Source organism: Nomascus leucogenys, chromosome 3, assembly GCF_006542625.1.
Source record: "Nomascus leucogenys isolate Asia chromosome 3, Asia_NLE_v1, whole genome shotgun sequence".
Classification (NCBI taxonomy): domain Eukaryota; kingdom Metazoa; phylum Chordata; class Mammalia; order Primates; family Hylobatidae; genus Nomascus; species Nomascus leucogenys.
The window spans coordinates 122,778,587-122,791,370 of NC_044383.1; the positions used below are offsets into that span (position 1 = coordinate 122,778,587).

The following is a 12,784-nucleotide window of genomic DNA, read 5'->3' on the forward strand; positions in this document are numbered from 1 at the left end:
GCTTGACTGAGTAGCCGATCTCTCTATAAGAAGGGATACAAGCCCTGCAGTGGAACTCACTGCTGATCCTTGAGACTTGGTGAGTTTCTTCACCAGCCCATTTTTATAAGATGCACGCCACACTCAGAAACGGAGGTGTTCATCACTCATATTTCAAAGACAAAATTGTTGTTTCTTGGGAGTAAAGAGACTAGTACAGACTAGATTAGAACAGTAGAAGATGAAGGATTCCTATCATGTGTTTCCATGTTTGTGTGTGTCTGTGTGTGTGTGTGTGCATGTGTGTGTGTGTGTGTGTGTGTGTTAGTAAATGTATGTGTATCTAAAGAAGAGAGGGAGTAAGGACTTGAATTATTCTGTATTTTGGCTTTTTGGTCATATCATGTGGTTTGATTATCCAGTAATGAGAGGATTTGTGTCACACCTGTGAATTTTAACATTGCTGTGACTACCAACTGCCTAAAAGGAGGCCTAATGAGGTAAAACTGTATATGCTTAAGGATGGAACCCAGTGCCTGTCACTATGGCTCATTAAGGAAATAAAGGGACTTACAGATATTCTGCATGTTCTATGTGCAGAGCCCTGATTCCCTCCTTGGCTTGATTTTATTTTTATTTTTGAGACACAGTCACACTCTTTTGCTCAGGCTGGAGTGCAGTGGCGCGATCTCGGCTCACTACAACCTCCGTCTCCTGGGTTCAAGTGATTTTCCTGCCTTAGCTTCCCGAGTAGCTGGGATTACAGGCGTGTGCCACCATGCCTGGCTAATTTTTGTATTTTTCGTAGAGATAGGGTTTCGCCATGTTGGCCAGGCTTGTCTCAAACTCCTGACATCAAGTAATCCACCCGCTTCAGCCTCCCAAAGTGCTGGGATTACAGGTGTGAGCCACCTCACCCGGCCTGCTTGATTTTAAATGCGTGAACCTGATTCTAGATTGAGTCCCCTTCCCTGTTAGGCACATGCATTCATTCATCCAGCATACGGTTGTAGATCATCTACTATTTGTCAGGTAGCCAGCAGGAGTTGCTGATGGACTGGAGTGAAGGGTGTGAAAAGGAAGAATCAAAAATGACCCCAAAGTAGAATTCTGGCCTAAGAAACATAATGGATGCATACAGTACTTATATACTAAGATGAGAAATAATACAGGCCAAAAAGGAAAGTTCTTTTTAGTGGATAAGGGGCGTTGACAGTTCAGTTTGAAAAATGAAGAAGGCAAGTGGGGGGCCGGGCACGGTGGCTCACACCTGTAATCCCAGCACTTTGGGAGGCTGAGGCAGGCGGATCATCTGATGTTGGGGGTTCAAGACAACTGGTGAAACCCCGCCTCTACTAAAAATACAAAAATTAGCCTGACATGGTGGTGTGTGCCTGTAGTGATGGCTGAGGCTCAGGAGGCTGAGGCAGGAGAATTGCTTGAACCCAGGAGGCGGAAGTTGCAGTGAGCCAAGATCATGCCACTGCACTCCAGCCGCCAGCAAGACTCCATCTAAAAAAAAAAAAAGCAATTGGATATGAGTCTGGAGCTCAGAAGACTGGGCTAGATAGAACCTCAGCAGCCTACTGGCTGGAGATGGTATTTAAAGTAAAAGATGACATAATTTGGGGAAAGATAAAAAGACAGCATAGACCCGGCCCTTAAGAATGCCAATATTTAGAGGAAAAGAAGGGGATGAACAGGCAGCCAAGGAGAATGACAAGGAGCAGCCATGAGGTTGGAGGAAAACAGAGAAAATGGGGTGTCATGGAAGCCCACACTGGAGAGGGCAAAAGTAAGAGAGAACACTCATCCAGGCCGAGAGCCATTGAGAAGTTGAGTAGGGTGAGAAAAGCACTTGTTGGATTTGGCTAAAGAGATCTCATTAGACCTTGGCCAGAGCAGGCCCAGTGATCACGTGGAAGGGGAGATGCTACATGGGTAGGAAGGAAGAGGTGGAGATCTGGAGATACTGTACTTCAAGATGGGAAGCTGTGATGGGGGGCAAAAAAATGGTGGTGGTGTCAGCCAATGAGGCCATTTGTAGATCAGGGGAAGGACGGGTTTAGGACAGAAGACACTACAGCATGTGTATATGGAACTCATCGGGAGAGGCAGAAGCTGGTGGAGTCATGGGGGCTCCACAGGAGCCATAACTCAACTGTGGGGGATTGGCCTTCTGTAGGAAAATGGATATTTTCTCTATTGTAAGGGGTGGAAAGAGCGAGACCGGTGGTGCTGAGACAGGTTGCTTTATACGTTTGTGGTGGAAATATGATCAAATCCACGCCTGAGATTTATACCTTCTTAAGTTATGAAGATTTCCAGGCAAGTGAGAATGCATAGTGCCTTTCTGTGTCACTGTAAATGCGAAGAAGCTCAAGTATAACTATTTCCAGGGGAGCATGTTGACAGTTTCCAGATATCACAGAGGTTACAAGTTCCTTGAACATCAGCTCATACATGTGAGTGATTGGGACCCCAGGTTGCAAGAGAGGAGCCTGGCAGGATTTCCAGTCATGGGTAGCCTTACTGCTGCTATCTTGCCAGGTATTAAGAAGCCCTCCTCTATGGGGCTGACCATGAAGAGTCTAAAAGAGGATGAATGAACCTCTCTGAGGATGGGACATGTCAAAGGTGTGTCTCTAAGGAGATGATTCTCATTGCCCTATTTCAGGGGCTGACGGGAAGGGGTGTGAGCACCATATCCCCTAAGAGACAGCTTTACCAAGAGGCCAGGAGTAGGCTGGAGTCGGGAGGGGTGACTGGCCACTCTATGGACTCCAGATTGCTGGGAGCTCCCATCTACGGAAGGGAGACAGTGCGACCTTTAAGGAATTAGATACATTCCTGCTTTGGGAAAATGGGGATTTTCTAAATCCCTTCCATTGCTGTGAGGGTGGTCTCAGATCCTAACAGCTATTCATGATCACTAGAGGGATCTTTACGGTCCTCCTTCTCCTAGACAGTTTAGGAACAAAGTCTGGCCATAACACAGAGTCTCCCAACTGGGCATCCTGCCTCCAGTCTCCAACTGGCCAAACATAGAATAGTGGTTCTCACACTGCAGTGATGACAAAAATCATCTGGGTTTACTTAAAAGTACAGAATTCCAGCTTGCACCTCCAGATTCTGAGAAGGGCCAGGCATCCTGGTGGATCATCCTTGATGATCCGCAAGAGATCCATGCAGGCAGGATCTGGGACCAACTGAGGCACAGCTATATTCCTACTGCCTCGTGCCTACATTCTAGTGCCAAGTGCAAAGCAGAGGGTTAAAAATGTTATGGAATAAAACTTATTAAATAAACCATCCTCACACAGCTATCGGAATGATCCATCAATAGCTTCACTGTCCAATATGGTCGCTACTACCCTCATATGGTTATTAATATCAACATTTAAATAATAAAAATTCAGTGCCTCAGCCACGGTAGCCATGTTTAGTGTCTAATAGCCACATATGACTAGTGGCTAATGTATTGGACAGGGCAGATACATGACGTTTCTCTTACTGAAGAATCATAGGTCCGGTGCTGGTCTATAATATTATTTCAGATAAAAAATTTTCTCCGGCTCCCCAACCCTCCTTGCTGATTCCTTAGCATTTCATAAGGAACCCTTTGGAATCTGAGCCTGCTCCCCACTCCAGCATCATCCCTTCCCTTTTACTTTAAGCACCAGTGCTGCTGAGCCAGCAAGCCTCCCTTAACATACAGTAAAGTTTCACACATCCTGGCATTAACTCATGCGAGGAGTCGCCTCACCTGGATCTCCACTCCCCATCCACCAGTTAAGTTCATATTTGTCCTTACTCATCAGGTGCACCTCACTGGAGAGTCTGCCTTGAAACGGCATTCTCAGACTGACTTCAGTCACTGTCTCTCCCTTTTGACTCCTCTGCACAGACTAAACTATACTATGATGGAGATGATTTTTTCCAGTGTTTTTCTCCTATAAGGTCAATGGCTCTTTAAAATCAGGAACTCTGTCTTTATCATCCTTATACATTCAGGGCCTAGCACATTTCCTGTGCACACCATAACTGCACAATTAATATTTAAGCTAACATGAATTACTTAAATCTCTGGGTCTGTGTGTGGCCATGGGAGAGGAGTCAGGATGAGACAAGTCATGTCTCTCTCTAAAGGGGAAGGGGGTCTCATCATCACCACCCTCTTACTCCCCTCTTGAGGGGAAGCCAAGTGCAGTTATGGGAGGTGGAGAACCTTGAGAGGGGGGCCTGTGCTCTGGACAGAAACACATATATGGCCTACAGAAAGTACCTGGGAAAGGAAGAGGCCTGTATCTTCTACTCACCTAGAAGGAGAGTAAGACCAGCTAATAGATCATTGTTTCAATTAACATGAGGCATGCCATTTCCTATAATACCTGGGAACAATCAAATGGGATTTTAGGCAAGGCATGGTGGCACATGTAATCCCAGCACTTTGGGAGGCCGAGGTGGTAGATCACTTGAGGCCAGGAGTTCCAGATCAGCCTGGCCAACATGGCGAAACCCCGTCTTTACTAAAAATACAAAAATTAGCTGGGTGTGGTAGTGGGCACCTACAGTCCCAGCTACACAGGAGGGTGAGGTGGGAGGATCGCTTAAGCCTGGGAGGCAGAGGCTGCAGTGAGCTGAGATTGTACCACTGCACTCCAGCCTGGGACTCCGTCTCAAAAAAAAAAGGGGGGGATGGATTTTAGCTCCTAATTTGGTTAGCACATCTGTCCTGCTCTCCTAGGAAGGAGAGGGAGGAGGCTCATCATCCATGTAATGATATTGTTTTAGCTGAGAGTCTGAACAGTTTAATCATGCAGGGAATTGGGGACTGCCCTTTTTTCTAAGCCCAAGTCCATGTGTGAGCAAGAAGGGCGAAAGGGCAGTGGGAACCTGACTGATTAGAGTTCAGCAGGTTTACACCTTCCATCTCATGCTCACTCCAAGGTACACAGTCACTGAGAAGACGCAGAACTGTCCACTTAAATGATCTCTGTGTCTCTCGTACATGCACACTCTTGCCAAGTGTGTATAGTTCAGTTCACAGAAGTTAAATGCATGTGTGTGATGGGAAACTATTTCCTGCGAACAAAAACCAAGCCATGTGGAAGGGATAAAACAATCATGGATTAAACTTCCAGGCACAGCTCCAAGGCTCTTTTAGGATATTATTTTATTTTATTCTCAGAACCAAATCTGTGAAGTAGATAATGTCACCAGCACAGAATGACAGAAGAAATATGCATGTCCCATATTTAGAAAGTGGGTCAGTGGGATCAGAACCCACTTCTGGGTAATTCTGAAGTCAGTGCCCATTTTAGGGCACCAGAAGCAGGCTGGTCAGAAGGTTGCCAAGCACTGCAGGGCCGACTTTGTGACAATGCAAGGCTGCCTTCCAGAGCCCAGGCTGTCTGTGGAGAAAAGAGGTACAAGGGTGTGCCTTTCCTCTTCTGAGTTTCCCCAGATTCTTAGAATGGAAGAAATGGAAGGAGAAAAAGTAGAGAGGCTATACCCAGGAAACCCCAATTAACAGGCCTCTACTCTGGGCTGACTGGCTTTGGGGCATCAGAGGAACCTGCAAAAACCTGCCCTTGGCCTGCAGAACCCATGCCCAATGAACATTAAGCCCCCTGAACTGTTTGATCAACCACTCATCCAACTTAGGAAAATCCAACACCATGCTGTTCATTTTTTTTTTTTTTTTTTTGAGACAGGGTCTCACTCTGTCACCCAGGCTGGAGTGCAGTGGTGTAATCATGGCTCACTGCAACCTCCACCACCCCAGGCTCAAGCAATCCTCCCACCTCAGCCTCCCGAGTAGCTGGGACCATAGGCATGCACCACCACACCCAGCTATTTTTCTGTATTTTTAGTAGAGATGGGGTCTCACCACATTGCCCAGGCTGGTATCAAATTCCTGAGCTCAAGCAATCCACCCACCTCAGCCTCCCAAAGTGCTGAGATTACAGGCATGAACCACCGCGCCCAGCCTCATGTTCATTTCTTTACTATTCTTTGAAATGCTTTAATGGATCTTCCTAGAGCAAATCTACTTTCTCTACCTTCCTAGTTATGATCCGAGAAAGCCGACATTAGAAAACAAAGGCACAATAACTCCTGGCCACTAAAAATAGAATGTATCACCCTAAAGATGATAGAGGAAGGTATCTGGCATTGACATTTTCCACAAGAAATACATTAGGGAGGTAACTGGCTCCTAGATAAGGAAGCATTTACTTCACTCAAATTGAAGCTGTCAAAAACACAGTCACCTTCTTGCTTTTAGAGAGAAAAAATTTAAGCCATCCCCACTCATGAAAGAGAAAGATGGGGGTTTCCAAAGGAATAAGCCTAGCCAGGCTTGCAGCTGCACACATCCTTATAGTACCCCTGCCCCCATGTAAGCCGGGAGCAGAGGATAAGGCTACTTGATGGGAAGTCTGGAGTTTATCACAGGAGACACCAGGTCTCGGCTCAATGGGCAAAGTAAAAACAAACTCACCATTTGATCCAGCTGAAAGAGCTGTGGAAAGAAAAGCAAACAGCTATGAATAAGCACGTGCTGGGTTTGTTGTTAAACTGAGAAATCAACAAAAAGTGAATGCCTGAAATGGGGTCAATGTCCTTTCCAAACATTCGATCTGCCCGTCCTCATCCAATATAAACACCAAAAACTGCCAAGAACAATTGGAACTTTTACTTTTTTTTTTCTGAGTTATAGACAATTATTGCAAAAATAGAATGTACTTATATTTTTACACTGCTGTTTTATTTATAGCTGGCAATCTTTGCTCTCTTTCTTTTTCCTTCTTTCCTTTTTTTGGGTGTAATTATTCAGAAGTATATACCCTAAGAGGCAATAGGTATTTTCTACTGCCTTAAAAGAACCTATTACCTACAGGGCTTGGAAATTCAACAGCTCTATAATGGCTCTGTAGGCCTGTTTGTGGTAATCTGGGGTTTCAGCTCTAAAAGGCTAAATTTAACCCCTCTTACACTTGAACCTTAGTATCCACAATGTTAGAGTGATATAGATGCTGACATATTTACTACCTACTAACTATGCGATTGAAGACTATTATGTATGAGGTCCCAGCATTTGTGAAATTGATGGAACACAGCTCCCTGATACTGGAACCAAATGCCTGAGAACACTGTGCTAATATTTATACCAATTTCCAGTGATATCTGTAAACAGGTTAGTTTACTTCTGGAAAATTCTTCCTTCTTAAAAGCTTAGGATTGAAGGACTCACACTACATCCTCTTCAATGCAACCACATACCTGAAAGCTTAGGTTGTGTCTTTTTCTTTTTGCTTGAAACTTTTAAAAACTCATCAACAAGCAAGTCGTTAGCACAGGCTCTCTTGTCAGGGTCTGGTTCAAAACATTTCAGTATGAATGCCTTGGCCTCTGCAGACATGGACTCTGGGATCTCAGGGTGGACTTTAAACATTCCCACCTAAGACATAAATATAAAAAGTGCAATGTGTCTCCTGCGTGAACACCTCAGCACCTGAACGCCAGCTTCCATAACTTGATCCCCCAATGCAACAAAATCCTTTATCATACAACACAAACTTATGGCTTTTCTCAAACGGAGGTAAGATGTGTTTGCTGCAGGTTATAGAAGATTGACAGAGTGCCTTGGTACCTTTACCAATGGCACAGGCAGAATAATTAGTTGAAGACAGTAGACAGCACTACGGAGTAATAATTTGGTCCTTCAAAGCTTTAGAACATATTGGTACACTGGCACACAAAAAGGATCTTTATTTTTCTTTCTTTTTTTTTTTTTTTGATACAGGATCTCACTCTGTCGCCCAGGCTGGAGTGCAGAATGGTGCAGTCTCAGCTCACTGCAGTCTCGACCTCGCAGGCTCAAGTGATCCTTTCACCTCAGCCTCCTGAGGTAGCTCGGACTACAGGCTTATGCCACCACGCGTGGCTAATTTTTTGTACTTTTTGTAGAGACGGGGTTTTGCCATGTTGCACAGGCTGGTCCAAACTCCTGGGCTCAAGCAATCCACCCACCTCGGCCTCCCAGAGTGCTGGGATTACAGCCATGAGCCACCATGCTCAGCCACTGAGCTGAGAACACTGAGGAGCTCACGATAGCTAAGTGCTGGGCATCGTGCTGGGGTTTTTCCACTTATGAATCTCATCAAATCCTGCCAACAACCTAGTGGATTAAATATTTTCCTTGTTACACCAATGAGGAAAATAAAGCTTAGAAAGGATGAGGTAACACGGCTAAGAAAAGGGAGATCTGGGATTTGAACCTGAATTGTTTGGATTAAAGCCTATGTTCTTTTGCCTATTACATGATTTGTGAATATCTTCCCTGTCTCAAATCACCTACATTAAAAGAGATATTTAGAAGTACTTTAAAATTAAACAAACAATATTTTTATAACAATTAGAATTTACTTATTACCACTATTCTAAAAAAAATTAATGGTATTTTCATTTTTTAGTACAGAGCAAATTTTCAAAGGAAATCCTTTTGTTCTTATATAGCTTATGTAAATTCATTGGAATATAAACAATATATAATTATTTGTAGGAATTATATGGCCTATACTATGTGTCAGATACATTTCTAAGTGCTTGGTACATTTTACCTCATACACTTCTCAAAAAGCTCTTATTATACAGGTTTTTTTTTTTTTTTTTTGAAGATGGAGTCTCATTTTGTTGCCCAGGTTGGAGTGCAGTGGTGCTATCTAGACTCAATGCAACCTCCACCTCCCCAGTTCAAGTGATTCTCCTGCCTCAGCCTCCCAAGTAGCTGGGATTACAGGTGCCTGCCCCTGTGCCCCCCTAATTTTTTTTTTTTTTTTTTTTTTAGTAGAGATGAGGTTTCACCATGTTGGCCAGGCTGGTCTTGAACTCCTGGCTGGTCTTGATCTGCCTGCCTCGGCCTCCCAAAGTGCTGGGATTACAGGTTTGAGCCACCACGCTTGGCCGACAGGTACTATTTTTATCTTTATTTTATAGATGAGAAAACTGAGGCACAAGCAGATTAAATCATTTGCTCAAAGTCTCAAATATCTTGACCATGTTGGAGCCTGGATTCAAACATCATAAACTGGTGCCACAGTCTGTGTCATGTCATCTCTCTAAGATAGCAACTTCCTGGGCACAGCTTAGATTGGCCTAATGTGACAAAAAACACATGGTATAATAATCATTGCATTTGTGAATTATAAAGCAGCATTTCAGATAAGTCTTAGACACTGGAGAAAACCTGAAAGACTGGCCAAGAAGAGAAAGACATCCACTCATGGCAAGAAAGGCACCTCTCTTGGCACCTGTCATTGATCTTTGAGGTTTGGTCACACTACTCATTTTTATACCAGCAGTGTCCTATCAGATTGTCTTCAAGCATAAAGCCAAGCTTTGCACAAAAGCAGGTCTGTAACAACACATGGCCCCTCATAAGAGGCTATGCACAGATGGAATAAGGGCTAGAAACATGGTCTGCAGCAGGGAGAGGAATAATAATTACCATCAAAAGTCCTCTCGGGCCGAACGCGTGGCTCATTCCTGTAATCCTAACACTTTGGGAGGCCAAGGCAGGTGGAGGGCCTGAGCTCAGGAGTTTGAGACCAGCCTGGGCAACATGGTGAAACCCCATCTGTACTAAAATATAAAAAATTAACTTTGGGAGGCTGAGGGCGGCAGATCACGAGGTCAGGAGATCAAGACCATCCTGGCTAATACGATGAAACCCCATCTCTACTAAAAAATACAAAAAATTAGCCGGGCGTGGTGGCAGGTGCCTGTAGTCCCAGCTACTAGGGAGGCTGAGGCAGGAGAATGGCGTGAACCTGGGAGGCGGAGCTTGCAGTGAGCCGAGATTGCACCACTGCATTCCAGCCTGGGCGACAGAGCAAGACTCCATCTCAAAAAAAAAAAAAAAAAATTAGCTGGGTGTGGTGGTGTGTGCCTGCAATCCCAGCTACTCAGGAGGCTGAGGCATGAGAATTGCTTGAACTCAGGAGACGGAGGTTGCAGTGAGCCGAGATCGTGCCACTGCACTCCAGCCTGGGTGATAGATCGAGACTCTGTCTCCACACAAAAAAAAAAAAAAAAAAAAAAAAAAAAAAAAAAAAAAAAAAAAAAAAAGAAAAGAAAAACTCCTCTGCCTTGGATCCCACAGGGGAGCACAAAAAATAAATAAATAAATAAATAAATAATTTTTTTTTTAAGTCCTCTGCCTTAGAAAGTAGCAGATGTGTGAGTTTTACTACTTGGGAAGCATGTTTCCATTTCAAACTTCCTGTTGGCCTGGCAGTCTGGCAGGGGAGGACTGCAGGGATTCAAGAGGCAGATCATAGCCATGCTCAGTCCCCAGATCTCAAAATGCTGGCACTTGTGCTCTCATAAGCCTATTTCTATTATCAGATACCTCCTACTGCAAAAGGTGGGGCTTCTTCCTCCTCCCATAGGAGCTACTGATGGGCAAATTAACAAGCTAGAGGAGTAGGTATATGAGAATAAGATTGATTTACTTAAAATGGTAATTATGCTCTTTTTTCAAAAAATGAAGCCTTCAAACTATTATGGTAGAGAAGTAAAGGAAATTATTAACTTTGATTTAATTCCTAAATGGGTAAAAAAAAAAAGTTCTTCTATCTTCCTCCATGGCAAATTTTCAGACTGTTTCCCAAAGGGCTTAAATCATCTTCAATATAGTCATGTGTTATTTATACTGCGTTGTTAAAAGGTGGTCAATGGAAGTTACATTGAATCTCACTTTATAGCTGAGAAAACTAAGGCTCACAGAGGTCCACTGTGTGAGGCACCAGCACTGGCTCTAACCGAGAGAGAATCTTCTTGACCTTTAATGTGTCCTCAGTTCGAGTTTACTTAGCTCCCTTTATCTAAAAAGAATATCACACACACACACACAGAACATCCAATAGCTATAAAAAGCTTTATCCATTTGTTTTTAAGAGAAATGAAGTATGACCTTGAACATAGCTGCTTGTGGTTCTCCCAGTTCATAAAATGGGGGTTTTCCTGTGGCCATTTCGATGATTGTACAGCCCAGAGACCAGATGTCTGCTGCTTTTCCGTAGCCTCTCGGTCCTTTATCTATTATTTCTGGTGCCATATACTGGAGGGTGCCTGGAAACAATTCAAATACATTTCCATTTTAAAAAGATACAACAGAAGGGTATCTAATGACAGTTTTTCAACAGAATTTTTCAACAGAAATGAGACAACTGTAAAAACATGATTCAAGTCCTAATATCATTTGTGAGTTCCAGTTTTCACTGCTATTAATAAAAGTGGAAATAGCAGTTTTTATAATGGATTTCATCAGTGACATAAAGATACTTTACCCATATTATCTGGTTATGAATAGGTATGCTCTCATTCCCTAGACAGTGGACTATAAGTGAGGCATCATTTCATTGGGCCTCTTAGAAACTTCTAACAATTAGTCTTTTGAGAACAGTAACATCGGCACACATTTCTTGAAATGCATGAAGACTGTTATCATGTATACTTCTAATCTTTTCCAGAAGAGAATATAGTTCATTCATCCATTTCCTTAGCTCTATCTCTATTTTTCAGTTCCTAAATTGAATGCTTTAACTCTTCTGTTTTCATTCTTATTTCTTAATCATGACAGCGTAAAGATTCTGAAAGCCATTGTGAAAATTAATGCAAATAAATTTCTGGTGTGCCCTATTCTGTAATCCAAATACACATGACTCCTGCTGCTGTCTGTGGTCCATGGACTAACAGGTTTAAGAGATCAAAGACAGGCCATGAGCCATCCATACAGACAGATAATCAGACACAGTGACTAAGAATAAAATGAAGGCTGGGTGTGGTGGCTCACGCCTGTAATCCCAGCACTTTGGGAGGCCAAGGTGGACGGATCACGAGGTCAGGAGTTTGAGACCAGCCTGGCAAACATGGTGAAACCCTGTCTCTACTAAAAATACAAAAATTAGCCGGGCATGGTGGCAGGCGCCTATAATCCCAGCTACTCAGGAGGCTGAGGCAGAAGAATCACTTGAACCCAGGAGGCGGAGGTTGCAGTGAGCCGAGATCATGCCACTGCACTCCAGCCTGGGCAACAGAGTGAGACTCTGTCTCAAAAAAAAAAAAGAATAAAATGAAAAAGGGAAGAGCTTGAAGCCTGCATGGAATCAGAGAGGTGGAGAGTGTGGTATAATGGAAAGAATTAAGTGGAGGGGGCCATGAGCCCTTAGTCTGCTTCTGGCCTAGTATACCCCAAGTAAACACTCAAGTACAATTACCTCATTAACCCAAATGAGAGGCTGGATTTGAACCTCGAATACCCCATAAAGTGGTTTCCTAAAGTTTAGCATTGAGTCAGGAGCATGAATAGAAACATATCACCACATACCCTGCTTCTGATATACAAATAATATAGTCAGCAAACAAGAACTCATCCAAGATGCCATGTTGAATTACTTCAAATCATGAGGTGTTTGCCAAAAGCACTGTTTCAGATTTTCTGATTCATAACCAAAGTGACAGACATTTTGATAAACACAGATGATACCTTTTAGGAATGCCTCATGCATGGTTTTAGGTGAAAACAATTGTGTAAAATTCCTGCAAACTGTTCCTCTGAAAACCACTATCATAGGTGAGAAATGGACTATTGTTTACCAAAATAAAAGTGATCATTTTTGTTACGTATTGCCGTCTTTCTAGGTTTATCCTGCAGATCTTATCACTGCATAGCAGTAGTTCACGCTCACATACAACTGCACGTCTGCTCTCAGAAAGCCTTTCACCTGGCCAAAGA

General features: G+C 43.4%; 1 protein-coding gene across 2 annotated transcripts in view; it reads right to left on the reverse strand.

Moving 5' to 3' along the window:
* Positions 1 to 12,784, reverse strand: part of MAP3K5 (mitogen-activated protein kinase kinase kinase 5) — a 239,267-nt gene that overhangs the window by 35,707 nt on the left and 190,776 nt on the right. For both annotated transcript variants that reach the window (XM_030809751.1, XM_030809750.1), the window contains exons 19-21: positions 10,961 to 11,118; positions 7,267 to 7,444; positions 6,485 to 6,505 (exon numbers count right to left, since the gene is read on the reverse strand). In XM_030809751.1, the coding sequence (XP_030665611.1) occupies positions 6,485 to 6,505; positions 7,267 to 7,444; positions 10,961 to 11,118 (357 nt within the window). The remainder of the gene's footprint in view (positions 1 to 6,484; positions 6,506 to 7,266; positions 7,445 to 10,960; positions 11,119 to 12,784) is intronic.